We start from the raw sequence: 16,127 nt of genomic DNA on the forward strand, positions 1-16,127 counted from the left end.
GAGAGATGTTATTGTCGGCCATCTTCCAGTGCGCCCCCTGGTGGCCCCCAAGTTCTGGTTTATCTTCAGATCTTATAAATCTTTCGCCTTTTACCTGGTGTCCCCTTTTGATCCCTCTTAATAGAATAAAGACACAAGAGTCTTTCTGAGTCAAGCAGCAAAAAATTTACTCACATTTCAGTTCACGGTTTGATCCCTGAAAGGCAGGCTTTACTTAGTGGTTACACAAACTGTGAGTTCATTTCATATGGAGAGTGAACTCATGTGCTGTCTGAGAGCCAGCATACAGCAAAATTGCATTAAGACAACAAATGGCTGCAGGAGAGCAGCATGGCAGCAAAAGATCAGCAAGCAAGATGAGAAAAACAATAAGTGAGAAAATGGCTGTGTGACTCGGCTCTTTTATGGAGTCAGCCAGAGCCATGCCCATCTCCCAGGTCACATGCAGGGGGAAGATGCTGCAGACCAGAGGAACAGGAAGTTACACTGACCAGATGTCCCCCTGCCTGTGCCCACTCTAGGGAAATAAGGAATATTGCACTTGACTGTACCAGTGGATTACATCCCACGCCATGCACAAGACTTTGAAGATAACTCTTTACTTTCAGGATGGCAACTATTAACAGGCAGTAGCATTGATGCATATCAAGTCCAATACAATGCGTTTCTCTCCCTTGAGCCCAAGAGAGGTTCTTCTAGCTTCTAAAAGTCCTTCAAAACAGTCAGTACATTATAGCTTGTCTGTCTTCACCCAATCCTCCAGACACAGCATCTCCACACTGAGTGAAACGATGGCAAAACAACCAGCCAACCCTCCTATCCCTACTGAAGACTCACACAGGCTCACTTTTATAGCGAGTTAACCAACTGACAAGGCAATGATTCCGCATTCCGGTGACCTTAATTGGAGTCATGAGATTTTGCAGTTGTTACATTACATAGGTTTTCTTTTTCCCAATACAATTTATTATTTGTAGTAAGGTTAAGGCTTAGCACTGAGCCTTGTAAGTAAGGTTAAGGTAAACTACTGAGCCTTAGGCTTGCCGATTGGAAGGTCGGTGGTTCAAATCCCCGCGACGGGGTGAGCTCCCATTGTTCGGTCCCTGCTCCTGCCAACCTAGAATTCGAAAGCATGTCAAAGTGCAAGTAGATTAATAGGTACTGCTCTGGTGGGAAGGTAAACGATGTTTCTGTGCGCTGCTCTGGTTTTGCCAGAAGCGTCTTAGTCATGCTGGCCACATGACCCGGGAAAACTGTCTGCGGACAAATGTTGGCTCCCTGGGCCAGTAAAGCTAGATGAGTGCCGCAACCCTAGAGTCGTTTGCAACTGGACTTAACTATCAGGGGTCCTTTACCTTTACCTTTACCTTTACCTTTACGGCTTACTGGGAAATGATATACAATGAAATGAAAAGGATGTTTAAAATAACGTAAAAAAAGCAACAACCCAGAAGCCTTTCTCTTGGGAATTATAGGGATAGAACTACCTAAATTGTATAGAAATTTATTCATTTATGCAACTACAGCATTAAGAATGTTACTTGCCCCAAAATGGAAAGAAGCAGCAGTCCCAGAAAAGGAAAAATGGATCCAAAAAACCAATGGAAGATGCAGAAATGGCAAAACTTACCAGAAGAATAAGAAATCAAGATAACAAATTTTTATAAAAGAATGTAAATGGTTTATTGAATATTTACAGATAAATTGTAAACAGTGGTAGGATTATTGTAATAACCTGCAGCTTCATAAGAGTATATATACATAAAGAAGATAAATAAATAAGTTAATTTAGAGATGCAGAATATATTAAAAATAAATATAAGGAACCGCAGAAAGAGGAGGAAGGAAGTCAAGTTTTGAAATGTAGAAATGATTGTAAAATCCGTGAAATGTATGTATCTGAAAAGTATAATTTTTTTTTTAAAAAAATCCATAATAAATATATATATTATGTGAACAGTAAATGGGTTTGATACAAATTATGAAGCCAGTCAAACATAATTTGACAGAGTTACAGGTAGGTAGCCGTGTTGGTCTGCCATAGTCAAAACAAAAAAATTCCTTCCAGTAGCACCTTAAAGACCAACTAAGTCAGTTCTTGGTATGAGCTTTCGTGTGCATGCACACTTCTTCAGATACACTGAAGTGTGCATGCACACGAAAGCTCATACCAAGAACTGACTTAGTTGGTCTTTAAGGTGCTACTGGAAGGAATTTTTTTGTTTATAATTTGACAGAAATTATGAAGCCAGTCAAACTGTAAACATGTCAGGGAAATGGAATAATCCAAAAACCCACATTTGGCATGAAGAACAGCTTCAACTATGTCAAATGCTATGCAGCCATGCTCCGGTTCCATTTTAAGAGCCTGGCAATAAGAGCATCCTGTTAATTTCATGTGTGGTTTATTGGTCTAGGCGACAGCATGACTCAGGACCACTTCTGAAGTTGCTTTTAAGATGCGTACAAATGCCCCATAGGAAAGATTGTGTATGTGCCTATGGCAGGAGTTGGCAACCTGGCGCCCCCCAGGTCATCCATGAAGGCCTTTGTTGGTGCCCACAGGCAAGGTCTTTGAGCTTTCATTGAGAAAAATAATCTCTAGCCCTCCTAGAAAGTTAGGAATCAAAATGTGCAGGCAACCCCTTCTGAGCAGTCAGCCTGGCTGCTCCCACCTATCAGTATTTTTAGCCAAGGAGTGAAGTCAGAACTGTGACTGATAATTGAGTTGTTTGAACACCAGGTGTCAGGGAACTGCCATCGGAGCCAGAGGGAGAGGGAGGGCTCCAGAGGGATTACGGAGAGCGTCCCAGGAGGGAGAGAAGCAGCCCATCTTTTGGGGAGGGAAATCAGCGTAGCACCAGTGGAGAAGGGGGGCAGATGGGGGAATTGGCGAGGTGGCTCCATGACTCCTCGCCGGAGACCAGCGGGGAGAGCACGGGTCCTCCGCTGCCCACACCCTCCCTGCGCAGAAGGCTTCCGCGCAGGGAGAGTAGGCGGAGACTAGGCGTCAAAGAGCTTCTTTGCTGGGCGAAGTTCAAGAAACGCCCACTGACGGATTCTGCCAGCGACTGAGACAGCCACGGGTGAGTGGCTGTCCAGACAGAATAGGGTTCAGCCAGGTAACTCAGCCAGGTGTGGCGATGACTTATGCACGAGCAACCCCTAGAACCATTACACCAGGCAATGGGAATCCCCGAGGTACTAAATAGCTGCTTCTTCTCCCTCTCCTGTACCATACTTTTTCTGCTTCTGTCTTATTCTCTAGTACAGGGATCAGCAAACTTTTTCAGCAGGGGGCCAGTCCATTGCCCCTCAGACCTTGTGGGGGGCAGGACTATATTTGGGGGGGGGGAATGAATGTATTCCTATGCCCCACAAATAACCCAGAGATGCATTTTAAATAAAAGCACACATTCTACTCATGTAAAAACACCAGGCAGGCCCCACAAATAACCCAGAGATGCATTTTAAATAAAAGGACACATTCTACTCATGTAAAAACACGCCGATTCCTGGACCATCCATGGGCCGGATTGAGAAGGCAATTGGGCCGGATCCAGCCCCTGGGCCTTAGTTTGCCTACCCGTGCTCTAGTAGTCTGTGGACTCTTCTGAGTTTGGCCTTCCTTTCCCCCCTTGCAACCAACTTCCCCCCTACATCTTTCCAGAGGTGTGTTCGCCTTACATCAAGTACTCCCTAGAACTTAATTTCCTGCAAAGAGCACAACACAATGTTAACAAATTTTCTCCCCACCCCAAAAAATAGCAAATGCAAAATGTAAAACATATGCAAAGCAGGTCTGTTGAGTACAAGATGGCAGCCTAAGCTATGGTTCAGGATTGGCACTGGCGAAAAGAGGGTTAGAATCAAAGAACTCTAGAGTTGGAAGGGACCATGAGGGTCATTTAGACCAACCCCCTGCAATGTAAGAATCTTTTGCCCAACATGGGGCTCAAACCCATGATCCTAAGTCTCTTGTAGTGGTTAAGAGCAGTAGACTCGTAATCTGGTGAATCGGGTTCGCTTCCCCGCTCCTCCACATGCAGCTGCTGGGAGACCTTGGGCTAGTCACACTTCTCTGAAGTCTCTCAGCCCCACTCACCTCACAGAGTGTTGGTTGTGGGGGAGGAAGGGAAAGGAGATTGTTAGCCGCTTTGAGACTCCTTTGGGTAGTGATAAAGCGGGATATCAAATCCAAACTCTTCTTCTCTTCTAGCAGGACATGTGTGACTTCACAAGGAAAATATGAGGTAGAATGGGCAGACTCTAATTTTGCATTATGCCATGCCTCCTCATGGAAACCATTTTGTGGTATGCCCTGTCCCCCATTTTGTGATTGGTGCCCATAGTACTCTGTCAACATTTGGAATGTGCCCACTAGTTCAAAGAGGTTGGCAGCCCCTAGCCTATGTCCCTTTAGAAGCACTGAACAACATTAAGAAATGCCTGGATTTGGATTGGTACAAGTATTTTAAATGTGCCCCCCCATGGGTGGTGAGTTGTTGTTGTTTTTGCCATTCCGAAGTGATCCTCATTCACTCCCCCCCCCCCCCCCGCAGTTAACTGAAGCCAGATGGCAGAATTTTAATAGGCATTGCCATGTTTAGGCACTAAGTATGAAGATGTGAAAAGCAACCCATAGCAATTCTGGTACCGGGGAAGTGAGTCACAAACTCATTTGCATTTTAGGAATTACACTACATAATTTCTCTGGAGTGCCGTTTCAAAACAGATTCGACATCCTCTTTGCAACCCAGAACAAACTGGTATTTTAAGGTCTGTACTACTTTTTGTGGCTTTGAACACATCAAGTCCATCCCCCCCCCCCCCGCATACTGTAAAATTAAGCTCCAGATAAATGCACTTTATATTGTGACTGAAAATAACCTCCCCTCTCATGCAAGAACAAGCTCTTGCAGTTATGCAATTTTCATTGGCATAGAAAGGAAATGGGAGGTCTCCGGTTAATTTGATGACTACTTTAATTAAAGGGACGCGGGTGGCCACAGAAGGACTGGTGCCCACAGTGACTAGGACTTGCTGATCAGAAGGTCGGCGGTTCGAATCCCCGCAACAGGGTGAGCTCCCCTTGCTTAGTCCCTGCTCCTGCCAACCTAGCAGTTTGAAAGCACGTCAAAGTGCAAGTAGATAAATAGGTACTGCTCCGGCGGGAAGATAAATGGCGTTTCCGTGCACTGCTCTGGTTCGCCAGAAGTGGCTTAGTCATGCTGGCGACATGACCCGGAAGCTGTACGCCGGCTCCCTCGGCCAATAAAGCAAGATGAGCGCCACAACCCCAGAGTCGGCCATGACTGGACCTAATGGTTTACCTTTACCTTTACTTTAATTAAATTACAAAGCAATAACAAACCTAGACAGCATCTTAAAAAGCAGAGACATCACCTTGCCAACAAAGGTCCGTCTAATTAAACTATGGTTTTCCCAGTAGTGATGTATGGAAGTGAGAGCTGGACCATAAAGAAGGCTGATTGCCGAAGAATTGATGCTTTTGAATTATGGTGCTGGAGGGGACTCTTGAGAGTCCCATGGACTGCAAGAAGATCAAACCTATCTATTCTGAAGGAAATCAGCCCTGAGTGCTCACTGGAAGGACAGATCCTGAAGCTGAGGCTCCAAGACTTTGGCCACCTCATGAGAAAAGTAGACTCCCTGAAAAAGACCCTGATGTTGGGAAAGATGGAGGGCACAAGGAGAGGGGGACGACAGAGGACGAGAAGGTTGGACAGTGTTCTCGAAGCTACGAACATGAGTTTGACCAAGCTGCCAAGTTGCTCAGCTTTGTTTGCAACCCCACCCACCCCACCCCCCGAATTTTTTGAAATTCGCCCAAAAATCTACACTTCCAACATGGCTTACCACATGCCTGGGTTTTTGGTGGGCGAATCCTGGCTATGTCCCTGAAATTCCAGATGTATGGCAACCCTAATATCCCACCTTTTCTCCCAAGGAGCTCAAGTTCTTCATGCTTTAAGTCCCTGACACCCCATTTTCTCTTTTCAAAAACAACCTTATAATATGGTAGATTAGCCTGAAAGATGTTGACTGGCCCAAAGTCACCCAGTGAGCTTAAGGGCTGAGTGGGGATTTCAGCCAGTGGGGATTACTCCCAGGACTTAGTATACCACACTAACTACTACAGCACTCTGGCTTAGACATGCCAGTCTCCAAATATAGAGTAACACAGTATGCCAACCCTAAATGTTTCTGATTGGAAGTAGGTCCCATGGCTTCTAATGAAATTTGCTTCTATGTAAGTGAGCTTTGGGACGCAGGTGGCGCTGTGGGTTAAGGCCTCAGCGCCTAGGGCTTGCCGATCGAAAGGTCGGCGGTTCGAATCCCTGTGGCGGGGTGCGCTCCCGCTGCTTGGTCCCAGCGCCTGCCAACCTAGCAGTTCGAAAGCACCTCCGGGTGCAAGTAGATAAATAGGGACCACTTACCAGCGGGAAGGTAAACGGCGTTTCCGTGTGCGGCTCTGGCTCTGGCTCTGGCTCTGGCTCTGGCCAGAGCAGCGATGTCACGCTGGCCACGTGACCCGGAAGTGTCTCCGGACAGCGCTGGCCCCTGGCCTCTTAAGTGAGATGGGCGCACAACCCCAGAGTCTGTCAAGACTGGCCCGTACGGGCAGGGGTACCTTTACCTTTACCTTAAGTGAGCTCTGGGACGCGGGTGGTGCTGCAGTCTAAACAGTGGCGTAGCGTGGGGGTGCAGGGGGGGCCAGCCACACTGGGCACAACATGGGCGGGGGGCGCGCTCGCACTAGCAGCTCTCTGCCCCTACTAAAATCCACGGGTTAGGGAGCCCGCGCTCGCTCGGCTTGGCGAGGAGGTCGCGGAAGGGGGAGAGCGAAGCCTTCTGCCGTGGGCCAAAAAAGGAGAGGAAGCCGGGCGGGCGGGCTGGCTGGCGGGGGTCTGGCTGCGCCTGCTGCTGCCGTTGCCGCTGCTGCCGGGGCTTTGACAGCTTGGCGAAGCGGAGGGAGAGGAGCTTTATGGTAATTGCGGCTCTCTCTCCACTGGCCTTCTGGGTAGTGAGCCGAGCTGAGCAGGGAGTCTGGCGAGGGGGCGGGAAGAGACTTTCCCCCCTTTTTTCCACCTCGCCTGGTCAAAAAGGAGAGCGGAGTCTCCTCAGGGCGCCCTCAGGCAGGGCAGGGCAAGGCAAGCAGAGCGAGGAGGAGAGAGAGGGGAAGGGGGGGGAAGCAGCCAGGAAACGCCGCGGTGTGGAGGGGGAATCAATTAAGGAGAGAAAGCGAAAAGCCTTGGAGAAAGGGAAAAAAGGAAAGAAAAGAGGCAGCTCCGGGAGAGCGCGGGGGAAAGAAAAGCCTCGCTGCTGCTGCTTGGGAGAGTAAATTACTGTACTTGCCTTGCCCCGGGTTAGGGGGCGCAAATTACTTGCCTTGCCCCAGGTGCTGACAACCCACGCTACGCCGCTGGGTCTAAAACCAGTGAGCCTCTTGGGCTTGCCGATCAGAAGGTGGCGGTTCAAATCCCCGTGACAGGGTGAGCTCCCATTGCTCGGTCCCAGCTCCTGCCAACCTAGCAGTTTGAAAGCACGCCAAAAACTGCAAGTAGATAAATAGGTACCGCTCCAGCGGGAAGGTAAACGACATTTCCTAGCGCTGCTCTGGTTTTGCCAGAAGCAGCTTAGTCATGCTGGCCACATGACCTGCAAAGCTGCCTGCGGACAAACACCGGTACCCTCGGCCTGTAAAGCAAGATGAGCGCTGCAACCTGAGTCGTCTGCAACTGGAATTAACTGTCAGGGGTCCTTTACCTTTAAGTGAGCTCTGGAACTTAGCTTTTAAGATTACTTTCTGGATTGAGGATTTTTCTAGTGTCACCATACTGATTTATTGCACCCAAGATATGCAAGGGAATCTGGAATTTAATGCAAAGCATGATTGGAGTGGTGGTGGGGGGGGGGGGAGAATTCAGTGCAATTGGAAGAATTTAGAAAATAAAGTATTCAAGATCTGTTATTTAGATGTACGTCCAGTGGGTTAAAAGCCATTATTTTTTCATATCATTATCCTCTCCCAACTTCTAGTTTGGCTTTTTTCCACAATGCATAGAGCCAAAGTATACTGCTGTACAAAAATCTGATATTAAACAGTTGAGTGCCTAAACATGTGTAACTAAATCGGTGTGCCTGAATGACGTTGTCAAAGTTTGGCAATGACACTATTGCTGAAGTCAAATTGCAAATGATGGGAGTAGATCTGTGTGTTTAAATCTGATTCTGAGCCAATCACTAAGAAACCAGGGAGGGTTATTTATTAAAAGTATTTTGGGTCGCCTTTCACAGTAATTACCCTCTCAAGGCTGAATGTAATATAGAAAATATCATTAAAATGTGTAAGATAAAATCAAGTCATTTTAGACAAAACAAATTGTCATTAGATAAAACTGTATCATTATGCCCAGCTATAAAAAAATTAAAAAAATAATTTCAGCTGAAGCATCCTAACACCATCAAGAAAAAGCAAGGTAGAATACTTGAGCTTTTATAGTCCACTTAAAAACTTGAATTGAAAGTAAAGACAATATCTCAATGTGTAGCGTTCTAAAGATGTGGAGCCATCACCGAAAAGGCCCTCTCTAGTGAGTGCCAACCTAATTGATGTTATTTGTGGGCATTCAAAGATGGTCTCTGCAGTGGATTTCAATACAAGGGCAACTTGATGTAGGTTTAAGTAGTCCTTCCAGTAACCGGGTCCTGAAGGGGGGGGAGAGCAGCTCTTTAAGTTGAGTGCAAAAAAAATACGCCAGTTGTGATGTTAACATATGAGAGTGCTGGAGGTGAAATAGTTAAACAAGTTACCCAATCAGAACCTGGGGGTGGAGTCAGAGGGACTATAAAACCAGCTCTGGGGGGGGGGCAAAGGGGGAGTTCATAGGCAGTTGGGTGGTTGGTTGGAGTGGGAGTGAATGGGGATAGAGTCTGTGGGTAGGTTGATTTAGTGCAGCGAAATAAGCTGAGTCAGGAACAGTTAGGAGCTAGGAAGACAAGTAAATATCTGAGAGGTGGTTTAGTGAGTGAGAGCAGGTAGCGGAAGTTATAGGTCTGGATAGGCACCCCATGATTGTAATTGACCGATACCGTTTATGAAACCACACGCTTGTTAAACTGCAATAAATAAACAGAAGTTTATGTTCCAATTTAAACCTGACTGGACTCAGTATGGTACCAGGTAGGGCCTGGGTGGTGGCAGCGAGAAATAAAGAGGTGGCACAGGGATCAATAGATGGTGAAACGTCCAGGGACCCTGTGTGATCGCCACACCAGTAACCAGTGCAATTGCTACAATATCGGCATTACATATTCAGACCTCCTGACTCCCACCAACATTTAGATGGCAAACATTTTGTACCAGTTGAACATGAAGTGCACTGTAATAGCCTAGTCTGGATCTTATTAGCACATGAGTAACTGAAGCAAGTTATACTTAAAGAGCAAAATGGTCACATGGATGAAGGATACAGAGGGAAAGGTCAAGGTAAAGGATCCCTGGACGGTTAAGTGCAGTCAAAGGCAACTATGGGGTTGTGGCACTCATCTCTGCTTTCAGGCTGAGGGAGCCGGTGTTTGTCCACAGACAGCTTTCTGGGTCATGTGGCCAGCATGACTAAACCGCTTGTGGTACAATGGGACACCGTGGCAGAAAACAGAGTGCACAGAAACGCCGTTTACCTTCCCATCGCAGTGGTACCTATTTATCTACTTGTGCTGGTGTGCTTTCGAACTGCTAGGTTGGCAGGAGCTGAGACAGAGCAACAGGAGCTCACCCCGTCGTGGGGATTCAAACTGCCGACCTTCTGATCAGCAAGCCCAAGAGGCTCAGTGGTTTAGACCACAGTGCCTCTTTCCACCCACAACTTACCTCCTTGCTAACTTCTGGCAGCTGCAGGAAAAGTGACGTCATTAGACAATGAGCAATAAAGTAAGTCATGGGAAAGTTAAGGGCTCATTCCCTCATCACTCATTCCCCACTTTCAATGTGAACAGGGTAGATTTACAAACACAAAGATCTGCATCTTTGGGTATACCACCCATGCTGAACTAATGTAAATCACCGGAGTGTTGTTTGAAATAGTGATCAGCAGGGGTATCGGCACATTTTCAAACACCGTCAAGAAGAAGGCCAGGCACACGAATTCCTCCCTTTAAATAGCAACATTTCTCCCTCTTCTCTTTTAACTGCCTTGGCGTTTTCTTTGTGACACTGAAGTTGACAATCTTAGCGGAATTCGTCCTTCCTTAATCCTCCGGAATCATGCATTCTGTTTTGCAATTGAATCTATTTTTAAAGGATAAATTGCCTTTGCCCTAACTAATCATGCATATACATATAAATTATATTTTGTCTTACGGCCCACTGAGCCATCAACCTTTTGACACACAGAGTCCTATTGGGCTGAAAAGGGAAGAACTGGATGTGCGATGACAGTAGGATCAGCGGGGCGAGAATCCCGTCACTCGGCAAAATGTGAATTTTCATTAATCTCTGTATGAGGAGGATTAATGTATAATTGTCTCCTAGATTTTTCAGCTTTGCACATGTGCGGAGGTTGCTGAGATTAAAATAAACTGCCGTATTTTCACAGTTAGCGGTTCTCAGCACTAGAACTGTCACATCCTGACAGTAAGCGGTTTCAGAACATGTAGTTATAATGAGTGAAACTGTTTAATAATGTTGTAGGGCAACATGTATTTCATCTGGCTAATAAAATGGCCTAGTCAACTGGGAACTCCTGAGCAACCTCTGCAAAAATGCAGTTGTAGAAAAGCATCTTAAGGCTGAATACAGATGATAGCTTTTCAGAGACCTGGAGGCTGTATTGTACAGCAGCCATTGTCTGTAGAAGAAAACATTAATTTCTCTGTGTGTGTATGTCTCATGCCATCTTCATAGTGGTTGCGCAGGTTTTCTTAATTCATTAAGCAGGAAAAAAAGTCCAGAGGCTTGATCAGTAAGTACTCTGGCAACAGACATGTGCATTTTGGTGTGATGTTCACTGCTGCCTATGAGTGCCCAGGTATGGGATGTGGGTGGCACTGTGGTCTAAATCACTGAGCCTCTTGGGGTTGCTGATCGGAAGGTCGGCGGTTCGAATCCCCACAACGGGGTGAGCTCCCATTGTTCAGTCCCTGCTCCTGACAACCTAGCAGTTCAAAAGCATGTCAAAGTGCAAGTAGATCAATAGGTACCACTCCGGCGGGAAGGTAAAAGCATTTCCATGCACTCTGGTTCTCATCACGGTGTTCCGTTGCTCCAGAAGTGATTTAGTCATGCTGGCCACATGACCCGGAAAAGCTGTCTGCAGACAAACGCTGGCTTCCTTGGCCTGAAACTGAAATGAGTGCCACAACCCCATAGTTGTGGAACCCCAGGGATCCAAAGGAACCCCAGGGATCCTTTGCCTTGACCTTTCCCTCTGTATCCTTCATCCATGTGCCCATTTTGCTCTTTAAGTATAACTTGCTTCAGTTACTCATGTGCTAATAAGATCCAGACTAGGCTACTCAGTATGGTACCAGGTAGGGCCTGGGTGGTGGCAGCGAGAAATAAAGAGGTGGCACAGGGATCAATAGATGGTGAAACGTCCGGGGACCCTGTGTGATCGCCACACCAGTAACCAGTGCAATTGCTACAATATCGGCATTACATATTCAACCCCATAGTCACCTTTGACTGGACTTAATCATCCAGGGGTCCTTTACCTTTTCCCCCCTTTTTTCTTTTAGCACATATACTGCATATCCCTGCATATACTTTTAGGTAAGATTAAACATTTTGCTGGTTTAGAACGTGTAAAAGGATGGAGACATACCAACAAACACGCCTTTAAAAGAAAATAAATATTTTCTACAGAAATTATCTAGACCCAAAGCTGCTTACAATCTGGTCCAGTCAATTTTGCCATTCTATCATATGTCTGAGACTAAAGAAAGAGGCTGCGTTTAGGCCAAGCTTTCCTTCCACCCAAAATCCTTTCCCTCACTGCATATACCAGCCTTAGACTTTGGGCTGAGAGTTACAGGCCAAAACATCTGGAGGGCAGTAGGTTAAGGAAGATGGATAAACAAGTTATCACTGAGAAATCAGTCAAGGAGTATCTCTACCCCCGTCGTCCAGCCTGGACACTGAAGCCCAGCTCCAAGGGGCTTTTGGTGGTTCCCTCACTGCAAAAAGTGAAGGGAACAGGGAACAGGGAACCAGACAGAGGGCCTTCTCGGTAGTGGCACCCACCCTGTGGAACACCCTCCCATCAGATGTCAAGGAAACTACAGTCAAACCTTGGTTTCCAAATGCTTCCATTTTGGAATGTTTCATCTCCCAAATGCTGCAAACCCAGAATTAAGTGTTCTGGTTTTTGAAAGTCTTTCGGAAGCTGTGTGTCTGACGCAGCTTCTGCTTGATTGCAGGAAGCTCCTGCAGCCAATCAGAAGCCATGCCTCGGTTGTTGAAAATTTCGGAAGCCAGACGGGCTTCCGGAATGGAGTACGTTCGACAACCAAGGTTTGATTGTATCTGCCTTTTAGAAAACAGCTGAAGTCTGTCCTGTACAGCGGTACCTCGGGGGGTTGGACTAGATAACCCTTGGGCTCCTTTCCAACTATACAATTCTATGACTCTGGCTCAAATGCAACTTTTTTGAAGTTTGAGAAACCCTTATAGGAGCAGTTCAAGCTGCGCTGGGGTTTATTTCTTTTTGGCTGATCACTGAACTGATCTAGTGCCCAGATCAAGGGAAGTTATAGTCCCACTCTATTCTGCCTTGGTCAGACCACACCTGGAATACTGTATCCATTGTATATGGGCACCACAATTGAAGAAGGATGTTGACAAGCTGGAAAGTGTGCAGATGAGGGCAACCAAGATGATCAAGGGCCTTATGAGGAATGGTCGAAGGAGCTGGGTATGTTTAGCCTGGAAAAGAGGAGACTCAGAGGAGATAGGAGACCAGCTCTAGAGGGTAGGACTCGAACCCATGGCTTCAAGTTACAAGAGAGAAGATTCTGACTAAACAGCAGGAAGAATTTTCTGACAGTGAGAGCTGTTTGACAGTGGAAAGGGCTCCCTCAGGAAGTTGTGGACTCTCCTTCCTTGGAGGGTTTTAAGCAGAGATTGGCTAGCCATCTGTCCTGGATGCTTTAGCAGAGATTCCTGCCTTGCAGGGGGGAATTGGACTAGACCGTTCCAACTCTACAATCCAATGTTCTGGGACTTGCCTTCCTTTGAAATAAGGGACCTGGGAAAACACTGGGTGAGATAGGAGGCTTCCTGGAAGCGGGAGGTGGCGTCCCCCGCTCTAGCCAAGCACACACTCCCCCCCCCAACCCGCCACCCCCCCTCCCGGGTCTCCCGCTGCGCCTGCTGCTACAAAGTGTTTCCAATTACCGTGGCACTCGTGGTATCTGGATGCATCCCTCGAGCCCGGCATCCTCTCGCCGCCCCTCTCTCTCTCCCTCCCTCCCCTCCGTCCGGCGCTGCCTGCCAGACATATGGGATCAATCAGAGCTTAAGCCTCGGTGCCGATGTGTTTGCGCCGCCGGGAATGTTGACAGCCTGGCAGACACCGACGGCGCTCGGGTGACAAGGAATCCGGAGTCAGCCGCGACTTGAGCGAAGGGGAGGAGCAGGAGGAGGACCGAGCTTCCTCTCTCTTTCTCGCCGGTGCCCCATTCTTCCTCCTTTTCAGAAACACGTCGGGGAAGGGCTTGAGGGACGGCAGCGCTTTCCTTCTTCCTCGCAGTCAGAGGCTAGACGCCGCCGCCGCCGAGCGCGCCCAGGGCTCTCTATCTCTCCACGTGCGCTCTCAAAAAAGAAAGGGCTTCGCGCGCGAGAGGGGAGAAGCTCGAGGGGGCGTCCGGCGTGCGCAGCTGGGGGGAGGCGATCCGAGTTGGACCCGGGGGGATGTGGCCCCTGCTGGCGGTGTACCTGTGGGGCGGCGCGTCGCTGGTGTGGGGCTGGGCGCCGCCGCAGCCGCTCAGCCTCTCCCGCCCCGTCGACTTGAGGTCCCTGGCTGCGCGCTCTGCGTCGCCCTCGCCGGCGACGACGGAGGGCAAAGTGGAGAAGCTGGGCCGGGCTTTCAAGCGACAAGTGCGGCGCTTGAGGGAGCGGAGCGGGAGCCTGGAGCTGGTCTTCCTCGTGGACGAGTCGTCGAGCGTGGGCCAGGCCAACTTCCGCAGCGAGCTGCGCTTCGTCAAGAAGCTGCTGTCCGACTTCCCCGTGGTGCCCACGGCCACGCGCGTCGCCCTCGTCACCTTCTCGTCCAAGAACAACGTGGTGCCGAGAGTCGACTACATCTCGCCCGCGCCGTCGCGGGCTCGGCAGCAGCACAAGTGCGCCTTGCTCGGCAGGGAGATCCCGGCCATCGGCTACCGAGGGGGCGGCACCTACACCAAGGGCGCCTTCCAGCAAGCGGCGGTGAGTGGCGGGCGTAACGTCGGGACGCGCAGGGTGGGTGCCAACGTGGGGCCCTCCAGCAGGGAGGGTGACTTGAATGTAATGTTAGGGGGCAGGTAAGCCCCGTCCTTTGGGAAAGATTGAGGGCACAAGGAGAAGGGGACGACAGAGGGCGAGTTGGTTGGACAGTGTTCTGGAAGCTACCAGCATGAGTTTGACCAAACTGCGGGAGGCAGTGGAAGACAGGAGTGCCTGGTGTGCTCTGGTCCATGGGGTCATGAAGAGTCCGACACGACTAAATGACTAAACAACAACAAGCCCCCTTCCTGCGTAATCAATCACATGTCCGGCACACCACACCATTTGAATGGCAATGCCCATAATTGATTTAATATACATTTTTTGGCCCCATCAAAGATTTCATTGGGGGCCCAGAGGTGCCAACTTGAGTAAAATATTGGGAGGCCCAAGTTAGCCCCGCCAGCATTCTTGACCACTCTTTGAATGGCGATACCTGGTGCTTTTTGCCCCAGGGGGTACTCAGTGGTACCCGGGACTGGAACCTCCTTTTTTGTTGTTAGAAGAAGTGTGGCACCTATTTTTCTAGAAAAATAGCACTGCCGATGCCCATCAACTTGGGGGAAGGAGGGAGCCCTCAAATATTTTGGATGCAGCGAAGAGACCTTGGCTCCTTGGAGTTAGATGTCCTGCTCAAAGACAAAGCATCTGCATTGCAGGCAGAAGAATCCAAGGTCAGTCCCTGGCATCTCCAGTGCAGATAGCTCAGCTGGTGGAGCATGAGATTCTTCATCTCAGGGTCATCGAATCAGAGAACTCTAGAGTTGGAAGGGACCACAAGGATCATCTAGCCCCAAACCCTGCAATGCAGGAAACTTTTGCTCAGTGTTGGGCTCAGGGCCGGATTTCGGTTTGATGGGGCCCTAAGCTACTGAAGGTAATGGGGCCCTTTATATGTCCAGCTGTCTTTTGTCAAAAACAAATTGTCGCTGTTTTTTGTGTTGAATATATGCTATATGGTGATTTATGAACCTAATAGGTATCTCAAGCCATTTGCACACGTTGCCATGCAACCAGAATGTAGGCACCCTATATATAAAAGGTAAAGGGACCCCTGACCATTAGGTCCAGTCGCAGACGACTCTGGGGTTGCAGCGCTCATCTCACTTTATTGGCCAAGGGAGCCGGCGTACAGCTTCCAGGTCATGTGGCCAGCATGACTAAGCCACTTCTGGCAAAACCAGAGCAGCGCACGGAAACGCCATTTACCTTCCCGCCAGAGCAGTACCTATTTATCTACTTGCACTTTAATGTGCTTTCGAACTGCTAGGTTGGCAGGAGCAGGGACCCAGCAATGGGAGCTCACCCCGTCGCGGGGATTCGAACCACCGACCTTCTGATCGGCAAGCCCTAGGCTCTGTGGTTTAACCCACAGCACCACCTGCATCCACCCAATGAAATGAGCGAGCAAACCTGAGATATTTTAGGGAGCAGGCTAGCAGACGGGGCCCATGACTTACATCATAGGAGCCTACACAACACAAAACTCTCTTGTTGTATGCAGGCTTTATTTTATTTGTTTTTTATCTTTTATTTTGGAAATGTACATCCAGGTGTTTTTCCCCCTTTAATTTTTTTGAGGGCCCCCAAGAGAGTGGGGCCCTAAAGCTATAGCTTGCTT

At 48.4% G+C, this 16,127-nt stretch overlaps 1 protein-coding gene and 1 long non-coding RNA gene across 3 annotated transcripts in view; both read left to right on the forward strand.

Annotated features, from left to right (window-relative positions):
* The window catches only part of LOC307206619, a 143,335-nt gene extending 134,153 nt beyond the window's left edge, over positions 1-9,182 (forward strand). The window contains exon 2 of the long non-coding RNA XR_013834425.1: positions 9,042-9,182. This is a non-coding gene — a long non-coding RNA (uncharacterized lncRNA). The remainder of the gene's footprint in view (positions 1-9,041) is intronic.
* Positions 9,183-13,555: 4,373 nt separating this feature from the next.
* SVEP1 (sushi, von Willebrand factor type A, EGF and pentraxin domain containing 1) overlaps positions 13,556-16,127 on the forward strand; it is a 134,382-nt gene continuing 131,810 nt past the window's right edge. The window contains exon 1 of one of the 2 annotated variants that reach the window (XR_013834308.1): positions 13,556-14,449. Coding sequence is in view for 1 of the 2 variants with exons in the window: in XM_079959037.1 (XP_079815163.1) it covers positions 13,937-14,449 (513 nt within the window). In the remaining variant the exon portion in view is untranslated. The remainder of the gene's footprint in view (positions 14,450-16,127) is intronic. The other variant, XM_079959037.1, reaches the window with a different exon arrangement.

The sequence above is a fragment of the Podarcis cretensis genome (assembly GCF_951804945.1).
Source record: "Podarcis cretensis genome assembly, chromosome: 17".
NCBI lineage: Eukaryota > Metazoa > Chordata > Lepidosauria > Squamata > Lacertidae > Podarcis > Podarcis cretensis.